Source organism: Caretta caretta, chromosome 11 (assembly GCF_965140235.1).
Source record: "Caretta caretta isolate rCarCar2 chromosome 11, rCarCar1.hap1, whole genome shotgun sequence".
Lineage (NCBI taxonomy): Eukaryota > Metazoa > Chordata > Testudines > Cheloniidae > Caretta > Caretta caretta.
In genome coordinates this window covers 38,246,999-38,268,827 of record NC_134216.1, presented here as the reverse complement: position 1 = coordinate 38,268,827, position 21,829 = coordinate 38,246,999, and the positions used below count along the sequence as shown (strand labels likewise).

Here is a 21,829-nt window from a genome sequence, read left to right as displayed (position 1 = left end):
CCGGCTTCACCCATAGGTTTTCCTACAGGACAGGCTCGAGGAGTCTCTCTCACAGGGCAGGAGCCCCAGGTTCAAGCTGTGCCAAGTGATGCCAGACACCCCAGAGCGGCGGGGGGAGGGGGGCTGTCGGCGGAGAGTTACCCACCCAAGGAGGCGGAGATCCACCTCCGCCCGACCCCCTCCCGGGCAGGTGCGTGCCCAGCTGGCTGCCAGCGGGCCCCCTGCCGCGCCAGCTCCCCCTTCTCCCCGCAGCTCGGCGGCGCTCAGGGCTCGCCTCACACCCCGGCGCTAGGGACCATGCCCGGGGCTGGCCTCGGGCAGCCGCAGCCGCAGCTCCCCGCCCCGCCTCCTCCTCCACCTCCTCCTCCCCCCCCCGCCGTGCGGCTGGCGGCTCGCAGGGAGGGAGCGTGAGCAGCGAGCGAGCGAGCGAGCGGGCGGGGGTTAAAGGTGCCGCTGGAAGGGAAGTTTGGAGAAGGTCGTGCGGTGTCTGTGCGCTCCGGCAGCATCATGGCGGAGCCCAGCGACTCGCCTGTCCACCTCCAGCAGCCCGCGCCGGCGGCCGCTCCCGCCGCCTGGCCCATCTGCAGGGACGCCTACGAGCTGCAGGAGGTTATCGGTCAGTGGGGCGGGGGCCGCGCGGGCGGGCCGGGCAGCGCCGGGCAGGGGGAACGCGCCGGGAGCCGGCTGCGGGGCCTACCGGCGTTTGCTCTCCGCGGGTTTCTCTCCCTGCGGCGGGCGCGCCCGGCACTGCAGCGGCTGCAAACTTTATTTCCGAGGCGCCGGCTGGGGCTGGCTGCCCCGCTCTCCCCGCGGGCGGCGGCTCCTGGTGGGGGCGCAGTGGCAGCCGCCCCAGCCCTTCTGTGGGGCCGTGGGGGTGAGCCCCAAAGCATCGTCCCCCCCCCTCCGCTATCAGCCAGTGGTGAGCAGCGAGCTGTAAGTAACCGTTGGCCTTGCCTCTGCTCTGCTCTCGCCGGCTGTAACGGTGCACCCTGTGTCTTGCTCTATCCGTTCAGAGTAGTCTGCATCTTTCCGGGGTGGGGGCGGTTAAATCTCCCCATCTGCGGCTCCTGCTGATTTCCTTTTTGAAAGCCTTCATTTCCTTTCGCTCCCTTTGCATAGCTTTAATTTTGTCCCCATCTCCTCTTTTCATCCTCCCCATCACTCTACTCTCCTATACACTATACTCTTACCGCTGTTGTGATTATGGCTTAATTTCATTGGTGCAAGCCTTCCCCGTCGGTTTAAGGTTTAACACCCCTCCCCCAAACATGCAGGCAGTGTGCGCTGGGATTGTGCATGTAACAATTAATTGCTATCAAAATGTGTCTGACTTAATTTTCCTCCCAACTGTGTGGATCGGATCATTATGAATCTTGCAAGGTGAAAAGATGACTGATGGTAACAATATGTCTAATGGAAGGCTGTATGCTTTTTTTGATCTGGATGCTATTTATTGCTAGTTAATCAGTTCAAGAATACTCATTCTTGTAGTTCTTATATTTTAAAACAAACAAACAACCCTGCAGAAACTAAAAGCCAGGTCCAAAATTGCAATTGTCGTTCCTTGAGATTTGGGCTAGAATTCATTTACCTCAAAAATTCCTGTAGTTTTGCTTTGTGTTGCTTTTGTAACTAGTAGTGCTTTTAATATTGCACACTATTTGCTGATAACTGTGACAGATGCCATTTTTAATCAGGGTTGTAAATCATGTACATTCAAAGTTGTTTCTTTGGCTATTTAGTTTCCACAATCAGAAACTAAGTGTTGCCAATGAGAAATAACTTACCCCTTCACTCTCAAGTTTTACCAGGCTCTAGTTTTACTCATATTCTTTTCCTTTTTATTCCCCATTTCTCCACCTGAACTGCACTAAAATGAAGAAGGCTGAGGCCTGGTCTCCTGATATAGCTATGCCAGCAAAACTTTTAAATATGGAGTGGATTGGGGGGTGGGGGGGCGGAGGGAGGAAATCACACTTCTAACTTTGACATAGCTATGCCGCTGAAAGCCCTAGTATGGAAGCAGGCCTCTTGCCAGTATACCAAGAGAACTGAAAAAAGCTATACCAGAAAAATAGCTGTTTTGCTGGTATAAGCTACATCCCCAGTAGGTCGGTTTGTTGGTAAACTATGCTCACAAATTCATTCTGCTGTAGAAAAGGCCTGAGAAGGTGTTAATCTAATCCTTATCTGCTGTTGCAATGGGAGTCTGTAGTATATTTCTTATTTAAGTACTGGTTGTCCTCCGTTGGTGCAGTTGTAGAATGGCTGAAGATTAGGGCCAGTCTACACGGGCAACGCTAAAGCGTGGCTTGTGTGGTCACGGCAGAGCTCTCCTTGTGCTCTTAAAAACCCCACGCCTATGAAGGGCATAGCTACCAGCGCTGTCTACGCTGGCGCTTCACAGCGCTGAAACTTGTGCTCGGGGGACAGGGAGTGTTTTCACACTCTTGAGTGGGAACGTTGTAGTGCGGTTGTCATAAATATAAAGGGCAGGGTAAACGCCTTTAAATCCCTCCTGGCCAGGGGAAAGCTCCTCTCACCTGTAAAGGGTTAAGAAGCTCAGATAACCTCACCGGCACCTGACCAAAATGACCAATGGGGAGATAAGATACTTTCAAAGCTGGGGGGGGAGGACAAAGGGTTCTCTCTGTCTGTGTGATGCTTTTGCTGGGACCAGAGCAGGAATGCAGGTCAGAACTCCTGTAAAGAGTTAATAAGCAATCTGGCTAGATATGCGTTAGATTCTGTTTTGTTTAAATGGCTGATAAAATAAATTGTGCTGAATGGAATGTATATTAAGGTTTTGCCTAGGGAGATTCTCTATGTTTTGAATCTGATTACCTTGTAAGGTATTTACCATCCAGATTTTACAGAGGTGATTCTTTTACTTAAATTAAAATTCTTCTTTTAAGAACCTGATTGCTTTTTTGTTGTTCTTAAGATGCAAGGGTTTGGGTCTGTGTTCACCTATGCAAATTGGTGAGGATTTTTATCAAGCCTTCCCCAGGAAAGGGGGTGTAGGGCTTCGGGGGGAGAAATGTTTCCAAGTGGGCTCTTTCCCTGTTTTTGTTAGATGCTTTGTGGTGGCAGCAATAAGGTCCAGGGACAAAAGGTAAAATAGTTTGTACCTTGGGAAGTTTTAACCTAAGCTGGTAAAAATAAGCTTAGGGGGTTTTTCATGCAGGTCTCCACATCTGTACTCTAGAGTTCAGAATGGGGAAGGAACCTTGACAGCTGTAAATTGCCAGTGTAGACAAGCCCTAAGGGCTTGCAAGGGGCGGGGGAAGAGTGAGTGTTTACTTCTCAAAAAAGCAGTTTAAAAAGAGTTTGAGTGTTCAAAAATTTTAAATAGGTATATTTATCTATTTATTGACACAAATGTTTAAAGTGCCCATAATTGCAAAGTTGGGACACACTTTTTGGGGAAATGCATTCCTTGTGTAGATAGGCCTCCATGCTAACTAACTGATAGTATTCGATTACTGCAGTAAAGTGACAGGTCAGTTTCTTGTAGCATAAGAATCAGGATTACTTAGTGAGGAAGGCAAGGAAGGGTTCTACTGGACCCTGATCCAGTACAGTGCAGAATGCTTTCTTGGGTGTGCTGAGTATCCTCAACTTCTATTAAATTTAGTTTAGGAACAATGACTTTTTCTAAATGCCACAAGAAATATTTTCTATAAGCAAAATAGCCTTTTATTTACAGCCTCTCAAATACAGCAATATATTGTTTTCTTTGTCTTAAGTGGCAAAGGACTGCTATGACAGACATTTTTCCTAAATGACTAAATGAATATTTATATTGCATGTTTTGAAAATGTTTATTTTGTATGTAAATTCAGTGCAAATGAGTAAATACGGATATAATTTTAGAGTTGCGGGCTCAATGTAATACTACATAATATCTTCAAATGAACTTAGTGTACGTAGGGTTGCTTTTGTATACCTTATCTTAGTATCCAGGGGAAAATAATACAGTTCCAGAGTCTGACTGCCACTCCTATTCAGTAAGCAGCATTTAATCACTGAAGCTCTTAAAGTTTAATCACTTCATGAACATGAGTACTGCCACTTATTAAAATAAACTTTCCACAGGTGAATAGCTTTATGTACACACACACAGCTGTCTGCGGGATAGGAGCCTGAAGGGATATGTTTTGTTCTAATAGTCCTTTGCCAGTTAAACCAGGAAAAGTACAATATATTGAGGCATCTGAGTGGGATTTTTAAGAAGAAAGACATACCAGTCTTCTTTAGCACAGACTTCATAGGCTTACATAGTATGGAATATTTCTCGGTGTAACTAAAGTCACCTTTTATCTGTAGACTATATCTAATGTCTTAAGAGATATTTCAGGGTTTATTAGTGGCAGCCATATTGCTAAAAAGTACAGAAACCTACTTTTTGGAACTGGTCATGTTTGATTTAATATTGTGAGAGGGTAATCAGTTTCCATCCTGCTCTTGTAGGGTAAGCAACTGGAAATGGTGCCACTGTTTTTAATAAAATGTTTGCTTACTGTTAAACCACTTCCTACCTTAATGGCAATTTAAAAACTGCCTTTGAGCTTCCATATAGCCTGTGTCATAAATAATGTTTTTTCCCCAGTGATATATCTGTGGCTAGCTGGAGGCCCAAATGCCCAGTCAGGGAAAAATTGGTAATTAAGATATGAGAAGCACTGTTTCCTCTAGGAATCTTAAAACAAACAAACCCTGCCCATTTTGCTAAACAAAATATCTTTTCTTTTAAGGTTGTGTCAGCACTTTCATTGCAAATTCCTACTATCATGAGTTAATAACTTCATTAAAAATAATTGTGGGTTGAAACCTGGTATGGAGATTCTTGGAACAGAAGGAAATAGCCTTTATCTGTACCATGAACTGATTCAATTAAACTGTGTGGTGGATTTGGCCATATTTGAATATTTTGTTGTTGGCTGTTCTTTAAAGTCTTGGTATAGTTTGAGATACAAAAAGCTACTGATTATAAGCAAATTATCTTTAATAGAAGTAAATAAGATTCAATATTCTTGTCAATTGAGCTCTTTTATTGTGGATTGGCTCTGAATAAGATGACTGAAATAAGACACATCTGATTTTCTGTCACTTCATAAAACTTCTACATATCTTCCTTTCTAGCATAAAAGAGAATTTGCTCTTAAGGATTTGTGAACTGAATTTCCTTGCTTTTGTTTCTATGACATTTTAATATAATTCTGTATTTGTTTAGTTGTATTGAGACCTGTCAAATGGATGAGATGCTACCAAAGATAAAGCAATGTTATGATGAGTGTGAGAAGACTTTCTGAATACTTTTGAGCAAATTGCTTAAGACTCTGTGCCTCAATTTCCCCATTTGTAAGTGAAGGGCTAGTTCTCTCCTCCTTACAGGCTATTTTGAGAGCCTTGGATGGAAGGTTCTGGCTAAACTAGAGTTACTTTGAAAGAAAAAGATTGTCTGCAGAGTTTGAAGAGAATTTAAGCATATTTTACGTTACAGATCACTTAAAAATTCTCATTTGAAAATTTGACTTTGGTCTAACGTTGCCTTGTCACCCTCCAGCTCAAAAAAACTTGTGACATGTACCACCGAACTTTCAATGTAGCTAATTTCCTCTAATTCATGGAATCTAACTTCTGCATAAAACACATAATTTTAGCAAAACCTGTCAATTTTTGTTGTGGATGATTTTGTGGACAACCCTGCTCCTACTGATGGTAGGGTTTTTGTTTGGTGCTTCTCACCCCCTCGCCCCCCCCCTCCCTCACCCATTTGCACCAGTGACTTCACTGGAAGCAGAGCCATTTACTCAGTGTCTATCTAGTGTCTAGTTATAGCTGAGAAAGAATGAGCACTTCTGGAGGTTTGAGCTAATGGAGACCTTCATTTAGCTCAGTGTTAGAGGTATGTGGTTGTGGAGATGAAGGACTGAGGTTCCAGTTAAAAGAAAAGGAGTACTTGTGGCACCTTAGAGACTAACCAATTTATTTGAGCATGAGCTTTCGTGAGCTACAGCTCACTTCATCAGATGTTCCAGTTGCGAGTCTGCAAGTGTTTGCTGTCTTATAATGGAGAGAGGGAAATGTTTTGATAGTTGTGGATGTAATTGCAGTACCTCTTTTTTTTTTTTCATTGTCCTTCCTGTAATTAGGAGGGTATAGTATCACTGATTACCAGAATACCTTAAGACTTTGGTTAAACCTGACTGAGTACTCATTGAGATGAAAATATTCAAAGGGCTTCTTTTTGAAGTGGTAATGGGAACAAAGAAACACTAGTCATTTCCAGTCTGCTCAACAAAATGTTACACCACAGTACTTGAAGCCTAGGTAGATCTTGACACTAGCTTTTGCAAGAGGCTGTTCAAATACATGAATTGTAAAATGCTTAAGAAATAGCATTATTTGAGAACCAGATGGTGGTGGTATTTAGAATTTTTCTGTCCCCAGAAATGTTAACTTTAAGTATAAAGAAATGCATATCTAACTACAACCTTAACTCTGATCCAAATCAAGTAGTGTACTTTCACCATTAAATCTCAAACACTGCACCTTCACACATGAAAACATTATATAATATATATGCCACTGATCAGCCTAAATTGAAGTCCACATAAATAACTTATTTATCCGTAATTTTCTTTCCTTTTAAGCTACATGTTTCTCAGGAAACAGTTACAAATACTTTCCCAAAAATTTCTGTCAATTGATAGAACTTTCCATTTAACAGTTTAACTTCTAATTTCTTAAAACAGAAAATACATAATACAGAGGAGGGGAAAAGACTAAAATAATGAGTGGCTGTTGCTTAAAGTATCTTTTTTGGGGGGGGGGGAGGGGTCATGTTTTAAATAAATTCTCAGTTCTTAGGCTTTTAGTGTGTTTAAGCCTCACCATTTTACAGTAGTTACCCTTGGTGATCACCAAAGCTTGCTGGAGGCATTAGGAAACCTATGAGCAGCAGTAGAGGCATGGGTGCAATCTGCCTGCAGAGATAGGAAGATAACTATGGCATTGGTTTACCCTTCTGGTTTAACTTTTGGAAGTGAATCTTCTATATTAGAAGAGCTGGAAACTTGTTTACTTTAATTGAAAGCATACATTCTGTGGAGGTTGACATTTACTTATAGCAAGCAGTAAATACTTTTTGTTTTTGTGGGTTTTTTGTTTAAGTCTGACTTATAGCACTGGCTAGCAAACTGAAGTATTGATAACTCCATTAGATTGTATTTGTTTTTGAGGTTTTGGAGTGCTGGTGTATGATTATCTTCTGGACAATATTATTGCTTAGTGTGTCAAGTCTATTTTAATGCAAGATAAAACAAGCTGTCATGGTTTGTAAGAATGAATCTCCTATGGTTATTGGGGTGAGGTGGCAAAATAGTGTAGAGGTGATTGTGAAATAGCCTTAAAGCAGCTTCTTTGCTCAGCACTTGTGGAGCTGTAGAGCAATGAAAACCTTATTGGGAGGATCTAGGCAAGTACACTACTGTAACTGAGTCTGTATTTCTGAATACTGTGGAGTTCTGTGTAACTGGTTGCTGACTTACAGGGTGTGTATTCTGTGTTGGTGCTGACAGTCCAAGGGTTGAAATGAGCAGACATCCCATTCTGTGTTCAGTCAACTAAGGCTTACTTGTATAGAAATTAAAAGGTAAAGTGACTAGAGTGAAATCCCTGCAAGCTGCATGGACACTTTTCAAAGACACTGTAATAGAGGCCCAACTTAAATGTATACCCCAAATTAAAAAACATAGTAAAAGAACTAAAAAAGATCCACCGTGGCTTAACAACCATGTAAAAGAACCAGTGAGAGAGAAAAAGGCATCTTTTAAAAAGTAGAAGTCAGATCCTAGTGAGGTAAATAGAAAGGAGCATAAACACTACCAAATTAAATGTAAAAATGTAATAAGAAAAGCCAGAAAGGAGTTTGAAGAACAGCTAGCCAAAAACTCAAAAGGTAATAATAAAATGTTCTTTCTGCACATCAGAAGCAGGAAGCCTGCTATACAACCAGTGGGGCCCCGTGACAATTGAGATACAAAAGGAGCACTTAAAGGTGATAGTAGTCATGGAGAAACTAAATGAATTCTTTGATTCAGTCTTCACGGCTGAGGATGTTAGGGAGATTCCCAAACCCTAGCAGTCTTTTGTAGGTGACCAATATGTGACAATTCCTCAGATTGAAGTGTCACTAGAGGAGGTTTTGGAATTAATTGATAAACTAAACAGTAACAAGTCACCAGGACCAGATGGCATTCACCCAAGAGTTCTGAAAGAACTCAAATGTGAAATTGCGGAACTATTAACTATGGCTTGTAGCCTGTCCTTTAAATCAGCTCCTGTACGCAATGACTGGAAGATAGCTAATGTAACGCCAATATCTAAGAACAGTTCTAGAGGTGATCCTGGCAGTTACAGATCGGTAGGTCTAACGTCAGTACCGGGCAAATTAGTTGAAACAATAGTAAAGAATAAAATTGTCAGATATATAGAAGAACATAAATTGTTGCGCAGAAGTCAACATGGTTTCTGTAAAGGGAAACCATGTCTTATTAATCTATTAGAGTTCTTTGAGGGGGTCAACAAACATGTGGACATAGTGTACTTAGATTTCCAGAAAGCCTTTGACAAGGTCCCTCACCAAAGGCTCTTACGTAAATTAAGTTGTCATGGGATAAGAGGGAAGATCCTTTCATGGAATGAGAACTGGTTAAAAGACAGGGAACAAAGGATAGGAATAAATGGTAAATTTTCAGAATGGAGAGAGGTAACTAGTGATGTTCCCCAAGGGTCAGGCCTAGGACCAATCCTATTCAACTTATTCATAACTGATCTGGAGAAAGGGGTAAACAGTGAGGTGGCAAAGTTTTTAGATGATACTAAACTGTTCAAGATAGTTAAGACCGAAGCAGACTGTGAAGAACTTCAAAAAGATCTCACAAAACTAAGTGATTGGGCAACAAAATGGCAAATGAAATTTGATGTGGATAAATGTAAAGTAATGCACATTGGAAAAAATAACCCCAACTATACATACAATATGATGGGGACTAATTTAGCTGCAACTAATCAGGAGAAAGATCTTGGAATCATCGTGGATAGTTTTCTGAAGACGTACACGTAGTGTGCAGCGACAGTCAAAAAAGCAAACGGGATGTTAGGAATCAATAAAAAAGGGATAGAGAATAAGACAGAGAATATCTTATTGCCCTTATATCAATCCATGGTACGCCCACATCTTGAATATTGCATGCAGATGTGGCCCCCTCGTCTCAAAGATATACTTGCATTAGAAAAGGTTCAGAAAAGGGCAACTAAAATGATTAGGAGTTTGGAACGGGTCCCATCTGAGAAGAGATTAAAGAGGCTAGGGCTTTTCAGCTTGGAAAAGAGGAGACTAAGGGGGGATATGATACAGGTATGTAAAATCATGAGTGGCATGGAGAGAGTGAATAAGGAAAAGTTATTTACTTGTTCTCATACTATAAGAACTAGGGGCCACCAAATGAAATTAATGGGTAGCAGGTTTAAAACAAATAAAAGGAAGGTCTTCTTCACTCATCGCACAGTCAACCTGTGGAACTCCTTGCCTGATGAGGTTGTGAAGGCTAGGACTATAACAGGGTTTAAAAGAGAACTGGATAAATTCCTGGAGGTTAAGTCCATTAATGGCTGTTAGCTAGGATGGGTAAAGAATAGTGTCCCTAGTCTCGTTTGTCAGAGGGTGGAGATGGATGGCAGGAGAGAGATCACTAGATCATTACCTGTTAGGTTCACTCCCTCTGGGGCACCCGGCATTGGCCACTGTCGGTAGACAGGATACTGGGCTGGATGGACCTTTGGTCTGACCCAGTATGGCCATTCTTATGTTATGTTATGTTATATCTTATAGTCTTATACTCTGAGCAGACAAAAATGTTTGTAAATCCTCTTCCCCCTGTTCCCCGAGCCTGCCCTGGGATTAATCCCTGCCAGCTGTCTGTCTCTGAAGCACTACAGGCAATTGTGGCAGAGGTGGGGGGGGAAACTGGGAGTTCTCTGCTGAGAGAGAAGCAGGTGTCAGGGAGTGAGATGTAGGGAGGGCCTGCTGAAAAGTCTGCACCTGAGGGAATTGTTAATGAAGGGGAGAAGCCAGTGGAGAGACCGATCAAACTCATGGGGACAGAGGGAGTAGAGTCACTGAGGAAAAAGATGGGGAAGATGCCTAGTGGTAGAAAAGAGAAGCTTTTTCTTGGGTCTGATTTCAGATAAGCTAGAGAGCTGTGGCGACTGGTGCAGAGTTTGGTGAATTTCAGGTAGTTCTCTGCATGCATCCCTCCTCCTCCTCTTGAAGAAGAAATTAGTCGGAAACCAACTTCCTCTGGGATCTTAGTAGCTCCATGACTTCCAGATTACATGGTGAACAGGGTTTCTGACAGAAGTTTTGGGATATTGACAAGTATAGTAAAGGCTGAAGGATTTTTAGGATCCCCTTTTTTGGTCTGTTTTCCTTCAGAGACATATTCAAGAGGTGCTGGCAGTGTCATACCTTTCAGGGATGTTCTCAAAGGTGCCTTGGTGAAAAGATTTAATCATCAGCATTACTCAGTAATGAATTATTAATTTTTTATGGAATCAGTAGAGTTAATATTTCCAACCTTAGGTCAAACATCTCAGGACCAAAGTTAACTCATCAATGGGCTTCTGAAAGCCTAGGATGATAAATCAGCATTGATTAATTCCTTTATGATTAACAAAATGAGTGAATCACTTTGTTAGACTAATTATTCTTCAAAACACTGTGGATCACTGATCCATGGGCTTTCTGATCAGAAGTAAAATTCTGCTGGGAGTTGGATGTCATGGAAAGCTGGCTTACTATGGACACAGGTGTGCCCCAAGTTAGGTGCGACCTAGTACATCTAAAAGGAGACAGGTAGTGTAGAAATAGAAAATTGAAAGGAAAGGAGGTAGTAGGCAGTCTTGTCTGATCATGGCTACTGTGGATGGTGTGGTGTATGTGGTTGTATGTGTGTTTTTTTTTTTTTTTTTTATGGGTCTGGTCACATGCTCAGTTGTATGGTGAAGCTTTATTCATCTTAACTTTTGAGATCATACGCTTGGTACAAGGTTGGGGCTGATGCATTTTAGCTGGATCAATAAAATTTTAGTATAGCTGCAAGCAGCATGTGTGTATGAGTGCATGTGCATTTTATGGTAGGGCATAAAAATATGGTTCTGTCATTTAATAGGCCAGAAAAGCATAGGGCTTTTATATTGGAAAAATGTGCTCTGATATTTTCATTTGTGGGTATTTGTTTCCTATCTTGTAAGGGGAAAAAGTAGGCAAAGCTCATGATCTCGCTGCCATAACTAGTTCTGAGCAAGGTCCTATTTATCTGCAATAACATAGCTTAATTGGGGCCTTGGTCTTGGCCTAGGGCCCCTGGCCCCATGGTAATAGTGCTACTAATAAAGATAAAAAGAAAAGGAGTACTTGTGGCACCTTAGAGACTAACCAATTTATTTGAGCATGAGCTTTCGTGAGCTACAGCTCACTTCAGGTGCCACAAGTACTCCGTTTCTTTTTGCAAATACAGACTAACACGGCTGTTACTCTGAAACTAATAAAGATGCTTTCTCCTAATGTATTTCCATCTGCACCCTAAAAAAAGCCTTAAATTACATTATGCTGAATTTATAATTAGATACCCACTCTTGCATATTGCTGTCTAACATGCCTGCTCTTTCTGGGGATAGACAGAAATGGCCTTGCTACTGTCTTAAGGCCACTTAAGGGCAATTTAGCAAAGAGTAAAGTGAGAGCTGCTTCTAACTTTTTTTACTGTAAGAACAAAGCCTACAAATTTTTGTTTTCTCCTTCGTTGTTAGTCTTCTGGGGATCATTGTAAGGGGTAATTTGTTGCTAATGTCCTGTCATGACAGTCTCTAACCTTTTTCTTTATAAAAGCTAACTGGAGTGGTGGGAGCTAGCTGAAGATGTTCTGTAGTTCAGCGTCCGAGCATTAGCTGGAGATATTGGGGTCAGGACAGCAGCAATGTCATATTCTTCAATTGAACGCCCACGGCTGGCCTGTGTCAGCTGACTCAAGCTCACTGCATCTCACGGTGAGGGGCTATAAAATGGCAGTGTAGGAGTCTGGGCTCAGGCTGAAGCCCAGGTTCTGGGACCCTCCCCGACTCCGTTTGTGGCCTGAGCTCTGAGAGCCTGAGTCAACTGACACAGGCCAGCCGGGGGTATTTAATTGTAGCGTAGACATAACCTTTGGTTTTTTTGTTTTTTTTTTTAATGAACTGCTGTTAGTTGGACGCACTCAGCAGTGACAGAAGACTCAGAAAATGCTACATTGGTGTTTCTGTGCAGCTGTAATTGTTTTAAAATGTTTACTTCCAAACTGAAGGAAGAGCAAGGACAACATGCCTAGTAATTAAATCAGCATCACAATTTTTCTCTATTTATGATGCTGCTTTAAAGGTAAGCTGTAATTCTTCTCAAAATCTTGTTTCTAGGCAGTATCTTTCTGTACAGCTTTTTAAACAATCTGTAATGTAACAGCCTGAGATGTGGGGCTGGTAGAAGTAGAGCTGTGGTGGTTTCAGTAGAAACCCTTCTGTTATAATGCCAAGAAGGCATAAGCATTTGATATTGCGGACTTGTGCTCCGGTGCTGATCCTCTAGCTATGCAAGATAAGGGCTCTAGATATCAATCACTTGTATTGAATGATGGCTTCCTCATTCCGCATGCTAATGAAAGGTGAGAGGGGGGGAGAGAATAAAGCATTTTTTAGTTCAACAGCTTTTTTTCTAAAGACACTCTTAAAATGTATATTTTTTTTTTTGAAGGAACACTCCTGAGACTAGTTACATTTTAAATAACTAATTGTTTAGCCGTGTAAGAAAATCATATAATTCCTCTTAAGCATCTCCTTCAATAAATGGGTCTGTGGTCTCTGAGGGTGGCATTTGAACGATACTGCCCAGCAGGGATTTGGGTCTGAAAATTGGCTTTCCTGTTGCAGAATAGTGGAAAGCAGAAGGTTTCAAAGTTGCTGTAGGTTCTGGGACTTGTCCACAAAAATATATGCTGGTTTTCTTTACTTGTAGTAGCTGATTTAACCAGAATATTTTTGCTTCCTAATCTCCCCCTCCCTGAAGGATTTAGAAAAGCCAACTGTTTTATATCTTTAATCTCTGTTGCACTAACAATCCTTTCTCAAATCAGCAGTTAGCTGGTTTTCCCCCTTTTTTCCCCTTTGTGCCTTAGATCCTGATTCTGCAAAATGTAAGCAATTGCATATGCACTGATCATACTGTCACTTAAGTGGTTCAGAAAATTTTTTGCAGTTTCAATGAAGCTGTTAAATTCAAGGCCAGCTTTAACCCCAGTGCTGCAAAGATCTGATTGGAGCCTTGTCCTTTCAAAGGCCATGTGTCATATTAATTCTGCAACTTGGTCTTGTCTCCCTTGTCAGCCGTGGAAACTGACTTGGGAGCAATTCCTAGGGTGTGAACTATGGCAATATTTTCCTCTTTCCAGGGTTTTGGGAGTTTGTTTTTTTTCTTTTTGGTTTGACAGCTTTGTCTTTTTAGTGCTTTCAGATTTGCTTGTCTATGGTTTTGTTTTCTCTTTAGCCTATTCTTTTTTAAACACATCTCTTGCCTATGAATAAGAATTTTCAGTCAAAATTATTTATTGCATTGTTGGCAGTTTTGTGTTTCAAAGATAACAGATAAAACTCTTGTGTGGGCTGTTTTATATGGAGTAACTCTTTAGACCTTGGAAACAATGAATTCTGCATCAGAACTTTTAAGGGAGGCTTGAACACAATTTACCATTTCTGTCTTGGATTGAGCCACTCTAAAACTAATCATAATGTACTGTCTGCCATTCTTTTGACTTGGAGCCGGGTACTTTTGTAGAAGTTTGATTTAGCTGAATTTGAATAAATGCTAAAACATCTAATTTCTATGATGTACTCCTCTCTGTGTGGAGCATTTATATTCTTCTATGTTCCAGGTCAGTGGTGAAAAGACAGAATGCTTCTACTGGCATGCTTCCTGGAAGTCTAATTAGGTAGAGGAGGAATTTGTAGATTACCAGCAGAAAAGTATAGAAGGAGAAAATATTTCCCTTGAGGATGGCGTGGATGGAGAAAGAACTACACTGGAAGCAATTATCTTACTGTGGAATTAAATTTACCAAATAAGAGCTCAATCCCTTTTTGAGCCACCTTAGGTTTTTAAGTTTCCTAGTCTTTGAATGTAATGCATGAATGCCAAACTTGAGACTTCAGAAATTATTGGTCAGGCACCCAAAAATCATAAAATTGTCCTAAATCATGAGATGTAACAAACAACTTTGGGGTTCTCTTCATTTGCCTGGTAGTGTCTTGAACCAATAGTGTTCATATTTTCTGTCTTGCCTCTGCAATTGGGGGGGATTAGGAACTTTAATTTAAAAAAAAAAAAATGCTCACCTGATCTCTACTCCAGGTACTGGGGCTTTTAGATTCAGGCCTGGCTCTAGGATTTTTGCCTCCCCAAGCAAAAAAATAAATTTGGCTGCCCCCACTTTTCTTTCGTGCCTCCTCCCCAAATCCCCGGCCCTGCCTCCTCCCCCGGGCGTGCTGCATCCCACCCTCACCCCCCCCGTATTGCTTCCTGCAGCTTTCCCCCTGCCCTAGCTCACCTCTGCTCTGCCTGCTCCCCTGAACACACCGCTGCTCCGCTTCTCCCTTCTCTCCCTCAGGCGAGGGAGAGGCAGCGCATTCAGGGGAGCAGGCGGAGCAGAGGTGAGTGAGGGTGCGGGGGGTAGAGGAACCGCTCCCACCCTAGCTTTCCTCCACTCCATCACCACCGCCTCCCCCAAGCACGCTGTCGCTCGGCTTCTCCCCCCTCCCTCCCAGGCTTGCCACGCGAAACAGCTGATTTGTGCGCGGCAAGCCTGGGAGGGAGGGGGGAGAAGCGGAGTGGCAGCGGCATGCTCAGGGGAGTAGGCGGAGGTGAGCTGGGGCAGCGGGGGCACATTTCTAGGGGTGGCATGGTCAGCACTGGAATGCTGCCCCTAGAAATGTGCCACCCCAAGCACCTGCTTGTTTCGCTGGTGCCTAGAGCCGGCCCTGTTTAGAATGACACAATATCTGGTATTTCAGTTCGCTGCTGTTCGTGGGTTTGGATAAAGGCTATTTTCCTGATTTGAACTACGGTAGGATCTTTGTTGGCTTTTTGCCCCTCTGCTACTATTCAATTTGTTCCTGTATATTAAAAAAAATTGCTAATAAAAATGAATAGATTTTAGAACACTGGGCAATATTATGATTAAAAAGCATCTTAAATTTCCCTTGTCTTTGAATATTCTTATTTTAAATAGTTTCCCTGGGGCATCCTAATTATAGAGGATTGGCATGTAATTAACTGAGCACTTCAGAACATGTTACTATGCTCCAACTTTAAAAAGAAAATGAAGATTGCCTACAAAAATCCATGAGGATTCCGAAGTTGTTTTCTCTTGGAATACTAGATCAAAGTGGTGAAGCCAGTTTTAAGTGAGTGCATGTTAAGAGATGTATCTTCAAAGCAACAAATGAAAACAAATACACTGAATGAAATGAATACCTGTAAGAAACAAATTTCAAATGTACTAAGACGTGAGTGAATTCACTTAGATTTATAAAGGCCATTAATAAAAATACATGTTAAAGGAGTCTTCCAGTGAATTATAATGTAACCCTAGAAACATGGGGCTGCAAGGGACCCAGAGAGGTCATCTAGTCCAGCACCCTTCACTGAGGCAGAACCAAGGATAGCTAACCTGTTGTTAAAAACCTCCAATGATAGGGATTCTCACAAACCTGGGTGACTGGGCAATAAAATGGCAGATGAAATTCAGTGTTGATAAATACAAAGCAATGTACATTGGAAAACATAATCCCAACTGTAAGTAAGGGATAGAAAATATCATATTACCTCTATATAAATCCATGGTATACCCACATCTCGAATACTGCATGCAGATGTGGTTGCCCATCTCAAAAAAGATATATGGGAAAAGGGGTTCAGAAAAGGGTGACAAAAATGATTAGGGGTATGGAATGGCTGTCGTATGAGGAGAGATTAATAAAACTGGGACTTTTCAGCTTGGAAAAGAGACGACTAATGGGGGAGATGATAGAGGTCTATAAAATTATGACTGATGTGAAGAAAGTAAATAAGGAAGTGTTGGTTACTCCTTCTCATAACACAAGAACTAGGGGTCACAAAATGAAATTAATAGTCAGCAGGTTAAAACAAACAAAAGGAAGTCCCCCCCCCCCCCCCCCCACACACACACACAATGTGTAGTCAACCTGTGGAACTCCTTGCCAGAGGATGTTGTGAAGGCCAAGGCTATAAGAGGGTTCAAAAAAGAACTAGATAGGTTCATCGATGAACCTATCATCCATGAAATTAGCCAGGATGGGCAGGGATGGTGTCCCTAGTTTCTGTTTGCCAAAAGCTGGGAATGGGAAACCGGATGGATCACTTGATCATTACCTGTTCTGTTCATTCCCTCTGGGGCACCTGGCATTGGCTGCTGTCGGAAGACAGGTTACTGGGCTAGATGGATCTTTGGTCCGACCCAGTCTGGCCGTTCTTATGTTCTTATTCCACTTGGTAATCTCTTTCTTATAATTAGGAAGTTCTTCCTAATCTGCAGTAAGGGAGATTTATTTTAGGTACTACACCAATTACTATGTGTCCAACCTTCCTTCAGTGGACAAGGAAACAACTGATCTGTATCCTCTTTATAACAATCCTTAACAGATTTGAAGACTGTTATCAGGCGCCCCCTGAGTCCTCTTTTCTCAAGACAACATGCCTGTTTCGTTTTTTTTTTTTTTTTTAAACCTTTCCTTGTAGAGCAGGTTTGTAAGACTTTTACCGTTTTTTCTTGTTGTTCTCCTCTGGACTCTGTCCAGTTTCTTCACATCTTTCTTCAAGAGGGGCGTCCAACACTAAACACACATTCCAGCTGAAGCCTCGTCAGTGCTTAGTAAAGTAAGACAATTACCTCTGCTCTAACCCCAGAACCTTTTCAACTGTGTTACCACCTAGCCGGTTATTCCCCCATTTTGTAGCTGTTTGATTTCCCCCCCCCCCCCCCAAAAGGTAGAACCTGTGTTCCCTTTGTTTGTGTCATTTTGGTGATTTCAGACAACTTTTCTAACTTGTCAAGGGTGTTGTGAATTCTAATACTGATCTCCAAAACACGTGTAACCCCACCCCGCTTGGTGTCCTCCACCAGATTTATAAACATTCTCCACTCCATTATCCAAGTCATTAATGAAAATACTAAATAGTACCAGACCCAGAACTAAGCCCTCCTCCCACCAGATACACTTTTCAGTTTGACAGCAAACCATTGATAATTACTCTGTGTACAGTTTTTCAACCAGTTGTTCACCCATTGTATAATTTCATTCAAGGCCACGTTTCCCTGTTTTGCTTATGAGCATGTCTGGTGGGACTGCATCAAAAGCATTTATAAAATGAAGAAGTATGTTTCTGGTGCTTCCCACCATCTGCTAGGCCTTCAAAGGAAGAAATTAGGTTGTAATCACTTACATTGAATTACAAAAAATAAAACTGTAGAGAAATAAAGTGAGCCGTCATATTGGCTGTAAATTCAGGCTCTGGCTTGCATTGTATATGTGAGCGTAGTGAGAAGCCTTCCATGAAGGCACCTAAAAATAGTAAGAACTTTTTGTGTAGGATTTAATTTTCCTGTGAAATCTGACTGCATATTATGGAGCAGAAGTAGACAAGAACGTGAATTTTGAGGCTCCTATCTCCTGGAAAATGGATGTGCATTGTGAGGGGGAGAAAAATGGACTACGAGATGCAATTAGCAAATAGACAAAACACCGTGAGGAATTAAGACTGAAATCTTCAAGTAGGTCTACCCTCCATTGTGAATTTTTCACACCTCCCATTAGGACGCTGGAAATGCATATAACTTCTGGAATGAAGGGAGCTTTAGATTCGTTCCAGAGAGAGTCTGTATATCTTACATCTATTTCTTACTAAAAAAGGTCCAGTGTGATCAAGTAGCAGCAAAACATCAACTCCTACAAGAAACACCAGTTTACTGCACGCTGATTGGAGCTACTGAAGCAACTTCTAATCAACTCAGCTACGTCAGTAGAACTTTTCATTGTGCAGCAAAACTTAATTCACGGAGTACACAGTATTCTGGCCAGTGCAAATGGATTTCTGTGCCTGTAAGGAGCCCCACTGACCTAACTGGGCTCCACTAGGGGTGCAAGGGTCCAACCGGGTGGGTCTGATTGCCAGGTCACATTACCTATCCTATCAGCGCCTCACTTGACCTTTCATTGTCAAAAGGCATAGACTTTTTAACCCTTCCATCCTTTTAAACGCCTTTCTAAAAAGCCCATCATTCTAGCCTCTGTTTCTTTTATATAATCTTGTCCGACTGCCCCTAATGGAAGGAAAAAATGGAGAGCCATTCTTCCCATGTACATCTGACTCATCTAGTAAGATGAGAAGTCCATTAATGGAACCTTTGCCAGATGCTGAGGAAACACTTGCAGAAGAAACGTGCCCTGAAGGTTATCCACGTAATCTGTTTGTATGATGTATATAAGTCTGCAGTTGATGAATTTACAAAAATGCATCATATGTTTTATCCCCTTATGAGGATGATTGCAGTACATGTACACATCATATAGGGACAACTAAGCAGGTTTGCTTATTTACTGTCCTGATGTAGGCTGCTTGTCATTGCAGGCAGGGAAGTGGGAATTAAATTTAGATTTAAAAAAAAAAAATTAAAGTAAAACTATACTGTTAAAACTGAATGCAGATCTCTTGCTTTTTCATCTTGGTATTTGCCCACTTGTCTAATTTTTTTTTTTCAAGTGAAAGGGAGACTAATTTTATTAAATATGGGGTGGGATGCAGATATGCAGCATGTGATCTGATTGAAAGAGACAAGTGGAAATTGTCCTAACTGGCAATATGCCTTCACTCAGGTTTTCTAAAGAACAACTAAATTTAAAGCCTGTAGTTTATCTGAACAATTAAAACCACGATAAATTTGGTTGCTAGAATCTTGAGAAAAGAACTATATCTTTTTTTTCCCCTTTCTATGAGGAAAGCGTCATTTATTGTCTTCATAATCAACTTGATATTACTGGGATAGAAGGGTAATGTGGAGCTGAATGAAGTCTTTTCAGCGCTTAGTCTTGTACCAGATTCAGTTTCATTCTTCTTTACATCTTTTTGTTCTATGCCATTCTTCACCACGTCTATCCAATGAGTTCAATTTTCCTCCGAGGTTTTTGAGACACTAATGAGCAAAAGGAATTTTGTTAAACTCAGGAGGTATTTATACTAATAAGGGATTGTCTACATGAGGAAACTGACCAGCAGAATTATAGCAATAGATAGTTCTGCTGGCCAGCTTCCCCATGTATACCAGTCCTTAAAAGTGTTAGTTGTAAAATTTCTGAAGATGGTCTGTTAACACTTCCTTACAGTCACTAATCTTGGCCCAGACTCTTAAGACTGCAGAACAGGCTAGCATTCCTTTCTCTCTCCAGGGCACTGCTATATCCTCAGTGTGAATTGTTTGGTGTACTTAGAGTATGCTCTTCCCAAACTTCATCTATGCACTACTTGACTGCCTGGTTTCAGAGTAACAGCCATGTTAGTCTGTATTTGCAAAAAGAAAAGGAGTACTTGTGGCACCTTAGAGACTAACCAATTTATATGAGCATAAGCTTTCATGACCTACAGCTCACTTCATCAGTTAGAGTAAACATCCTACCACTATGGCTAGTTATGAAGGCAGGGGATGCCCCTACTGAGGTTCAGGGGTAGTGGTCTGGTGATAAGCCTAATGTCATTGCCCTGATGCACAGCACCTGGGGGAGGAAGAGTGTTGGGATTTCTACATTTTTCTACATATTCAGATTCTTATACATTTTCATTATGTTAAATGGTTAAGTTAATGGTGTAAAAGTTTAGTTAAATTCTTGTGATTTTGAGGCAAGCTCTAATTGGATGCAAACAAATTAAAAATGCACAAAAACCGCATTTTAACTTTAGTGAAAATACCTTTAAATGTGGTAGAAGCATAATTTTTAAATACAAAACTTGTTTAGATAATAGACTTTTTTTCTTAAAGTATTAACTGATTTAATAATCTGTAACTAGGGTTTCCAGGTGTCTGGTTTTCAACTGGATTGCCCAGTCGAAAAGGGACCCTGGTGGCTCCGCTCACACAGCAGACCAGGCTGCTAAAAGTCCAGTTAACTGCAGTGGGGCAGGCAGGCTCTGTATGGCTCCTGGGAAGCGGCCGGCATGTCTCTCTGGCTCCTAGGCAGGGGCAGCGCATGGAGCCCCTCTGGCTGCCCCTCCACCTGTAGACATTGCCCTGAGCACCAGTTCCACAGCTCCCATTGACAGGGAATTGCAGCCAATAGAAGCTGCAGGGGCGGCGCCTGTGGGTAGGAGCAGCGTGTGGAGTCCCCTGGCTGCCCCTGTGTCTTGGAGCCAAAGGAACATGCTGGCTGCTTCCTGGGAGCTGCCCAGTCTTCCTCTGTCCCCAGGAAATGCCAGGACTGCCACCTGGAGCCCGTACCCCAACCCCCTGCCCCATCCCTGAGCCCCCTCCTACACTCTGAACTCCTCAGCCTCAGCCTGGAGCCCCTCCTACACTTCAAACCCCTCACCCCCTCCTGCACCCAAACCCCCTGCCCCAGCCCTTTGAAAATGAGCGAATAAGGGAGGGTGTGGGAGAGCCAGCGGTGGAGGGAGGGGGATGGAGTGGGCAGGGGAAGAGCTTGGGAAGGGGTGGGGCAAGGGTGTTCAGTTTTCTGCAATTAGAAAATTGGCAATCCTTCCTGTAACAAATTCATTTAGCTGATAGTTTCTAAAATATTGAACGATGTTGTGACTAGAAACAGTTTTTTATTCAGAGATTATAGGAGGAAAACAAACTTCTTCCTTTCTTTTTCAACTGTTGGTTCAAAGTTAAGAAACAAACCTGTCACTGAACTTTGTGAAAAAAGTAAAATGAAGAAAATATTCTCTCTGCATGAGTGGAAGAGGCAACTGTTGTAAAAGCTAGTTTTAGCATTTGAACAAACACTGGTTCCAGGTTCCTAGTCAGTGATTTTTCACCAGTTCAGTAGCTTGACTTTCTTTAAAAGACTCTGGCAACAAACATCTACTTAATGTTTTTTAATTTAATTGAAATGGTTAATAGAGTACAGTAAATTTAGGCCTCAACATATTTTGTCAACATTTACTTTTAAATACATTTGTTTTAAAAATAACCTTTTAAAAAAATAAAAATCTATTTCAAAAAATTGATTTTTATTTAAAAAATCAGTTTTTATCCACTCTGGGATTAACGTAGTGGAATGTGTTTATCACAATCACTATTTGCTATTAGCAGAATGAAAGTGCAAAGAAACAATCGGGTGTGAGGAAGAGGGGTGTTCGCTCTCCTTTACTTTAGAGAGAACTGTATAGGTATTGTCTTTAAAGTCAGCAATAATAAAACTCTCCTTTACAGTTATCTGGTGCTTAAATACTAATTGGTACAGGATGCTGGCTTTGTGCATGGGTTTTTGCTGGAGGGGATGACAGACTAGTTATTTCAAACCCGAAGTTTACGACTACTTGAAAAGACCACTTCAAACTTGGTATGGTTGTGTCAGCTCTTCATTCCAAGGCACACATTCCTAATGATCTTTGTAAGAACAGAGATTTTTCCAGGCTTCTTGTCCAAAAGTTTTTGTTCCCCAT

The 21,829-nt window shown here is 41.8% G+C and overlaps 1 protein-coding gene across 3 annotated transcripts in view; it reads left to right on the top strand.

Annotated features, from left to right (window-relative positions):
• The first annotated feature begins 227 nt into the window (after positions 1 to 227).
• Positions 228 to 21,829, top strand: part of STK39 (serine/threonine kinase 39) — a 205,852-nt gene continuing 184,250 nt past the window's right edge. Inside the window, exon 1 of one of the 3 annotated variants that reach the window (XR_012664368.1) lies at positions 228 to 616. Coding sequence is in view for 2 of the 3 variants with exons in the window: in XM_048869756.2 (XP_048725713.2) it covers positions 508 to 616 (109 nt within the window). In the remaining variant the exon portion in view is untranslated. The remainder of the gene's footprint in view (positions 617 to 21,829) is intronic. The other 2 variants (XM_048869756.2, XM_048869757.2) reach the window with 2 other exon arrangements.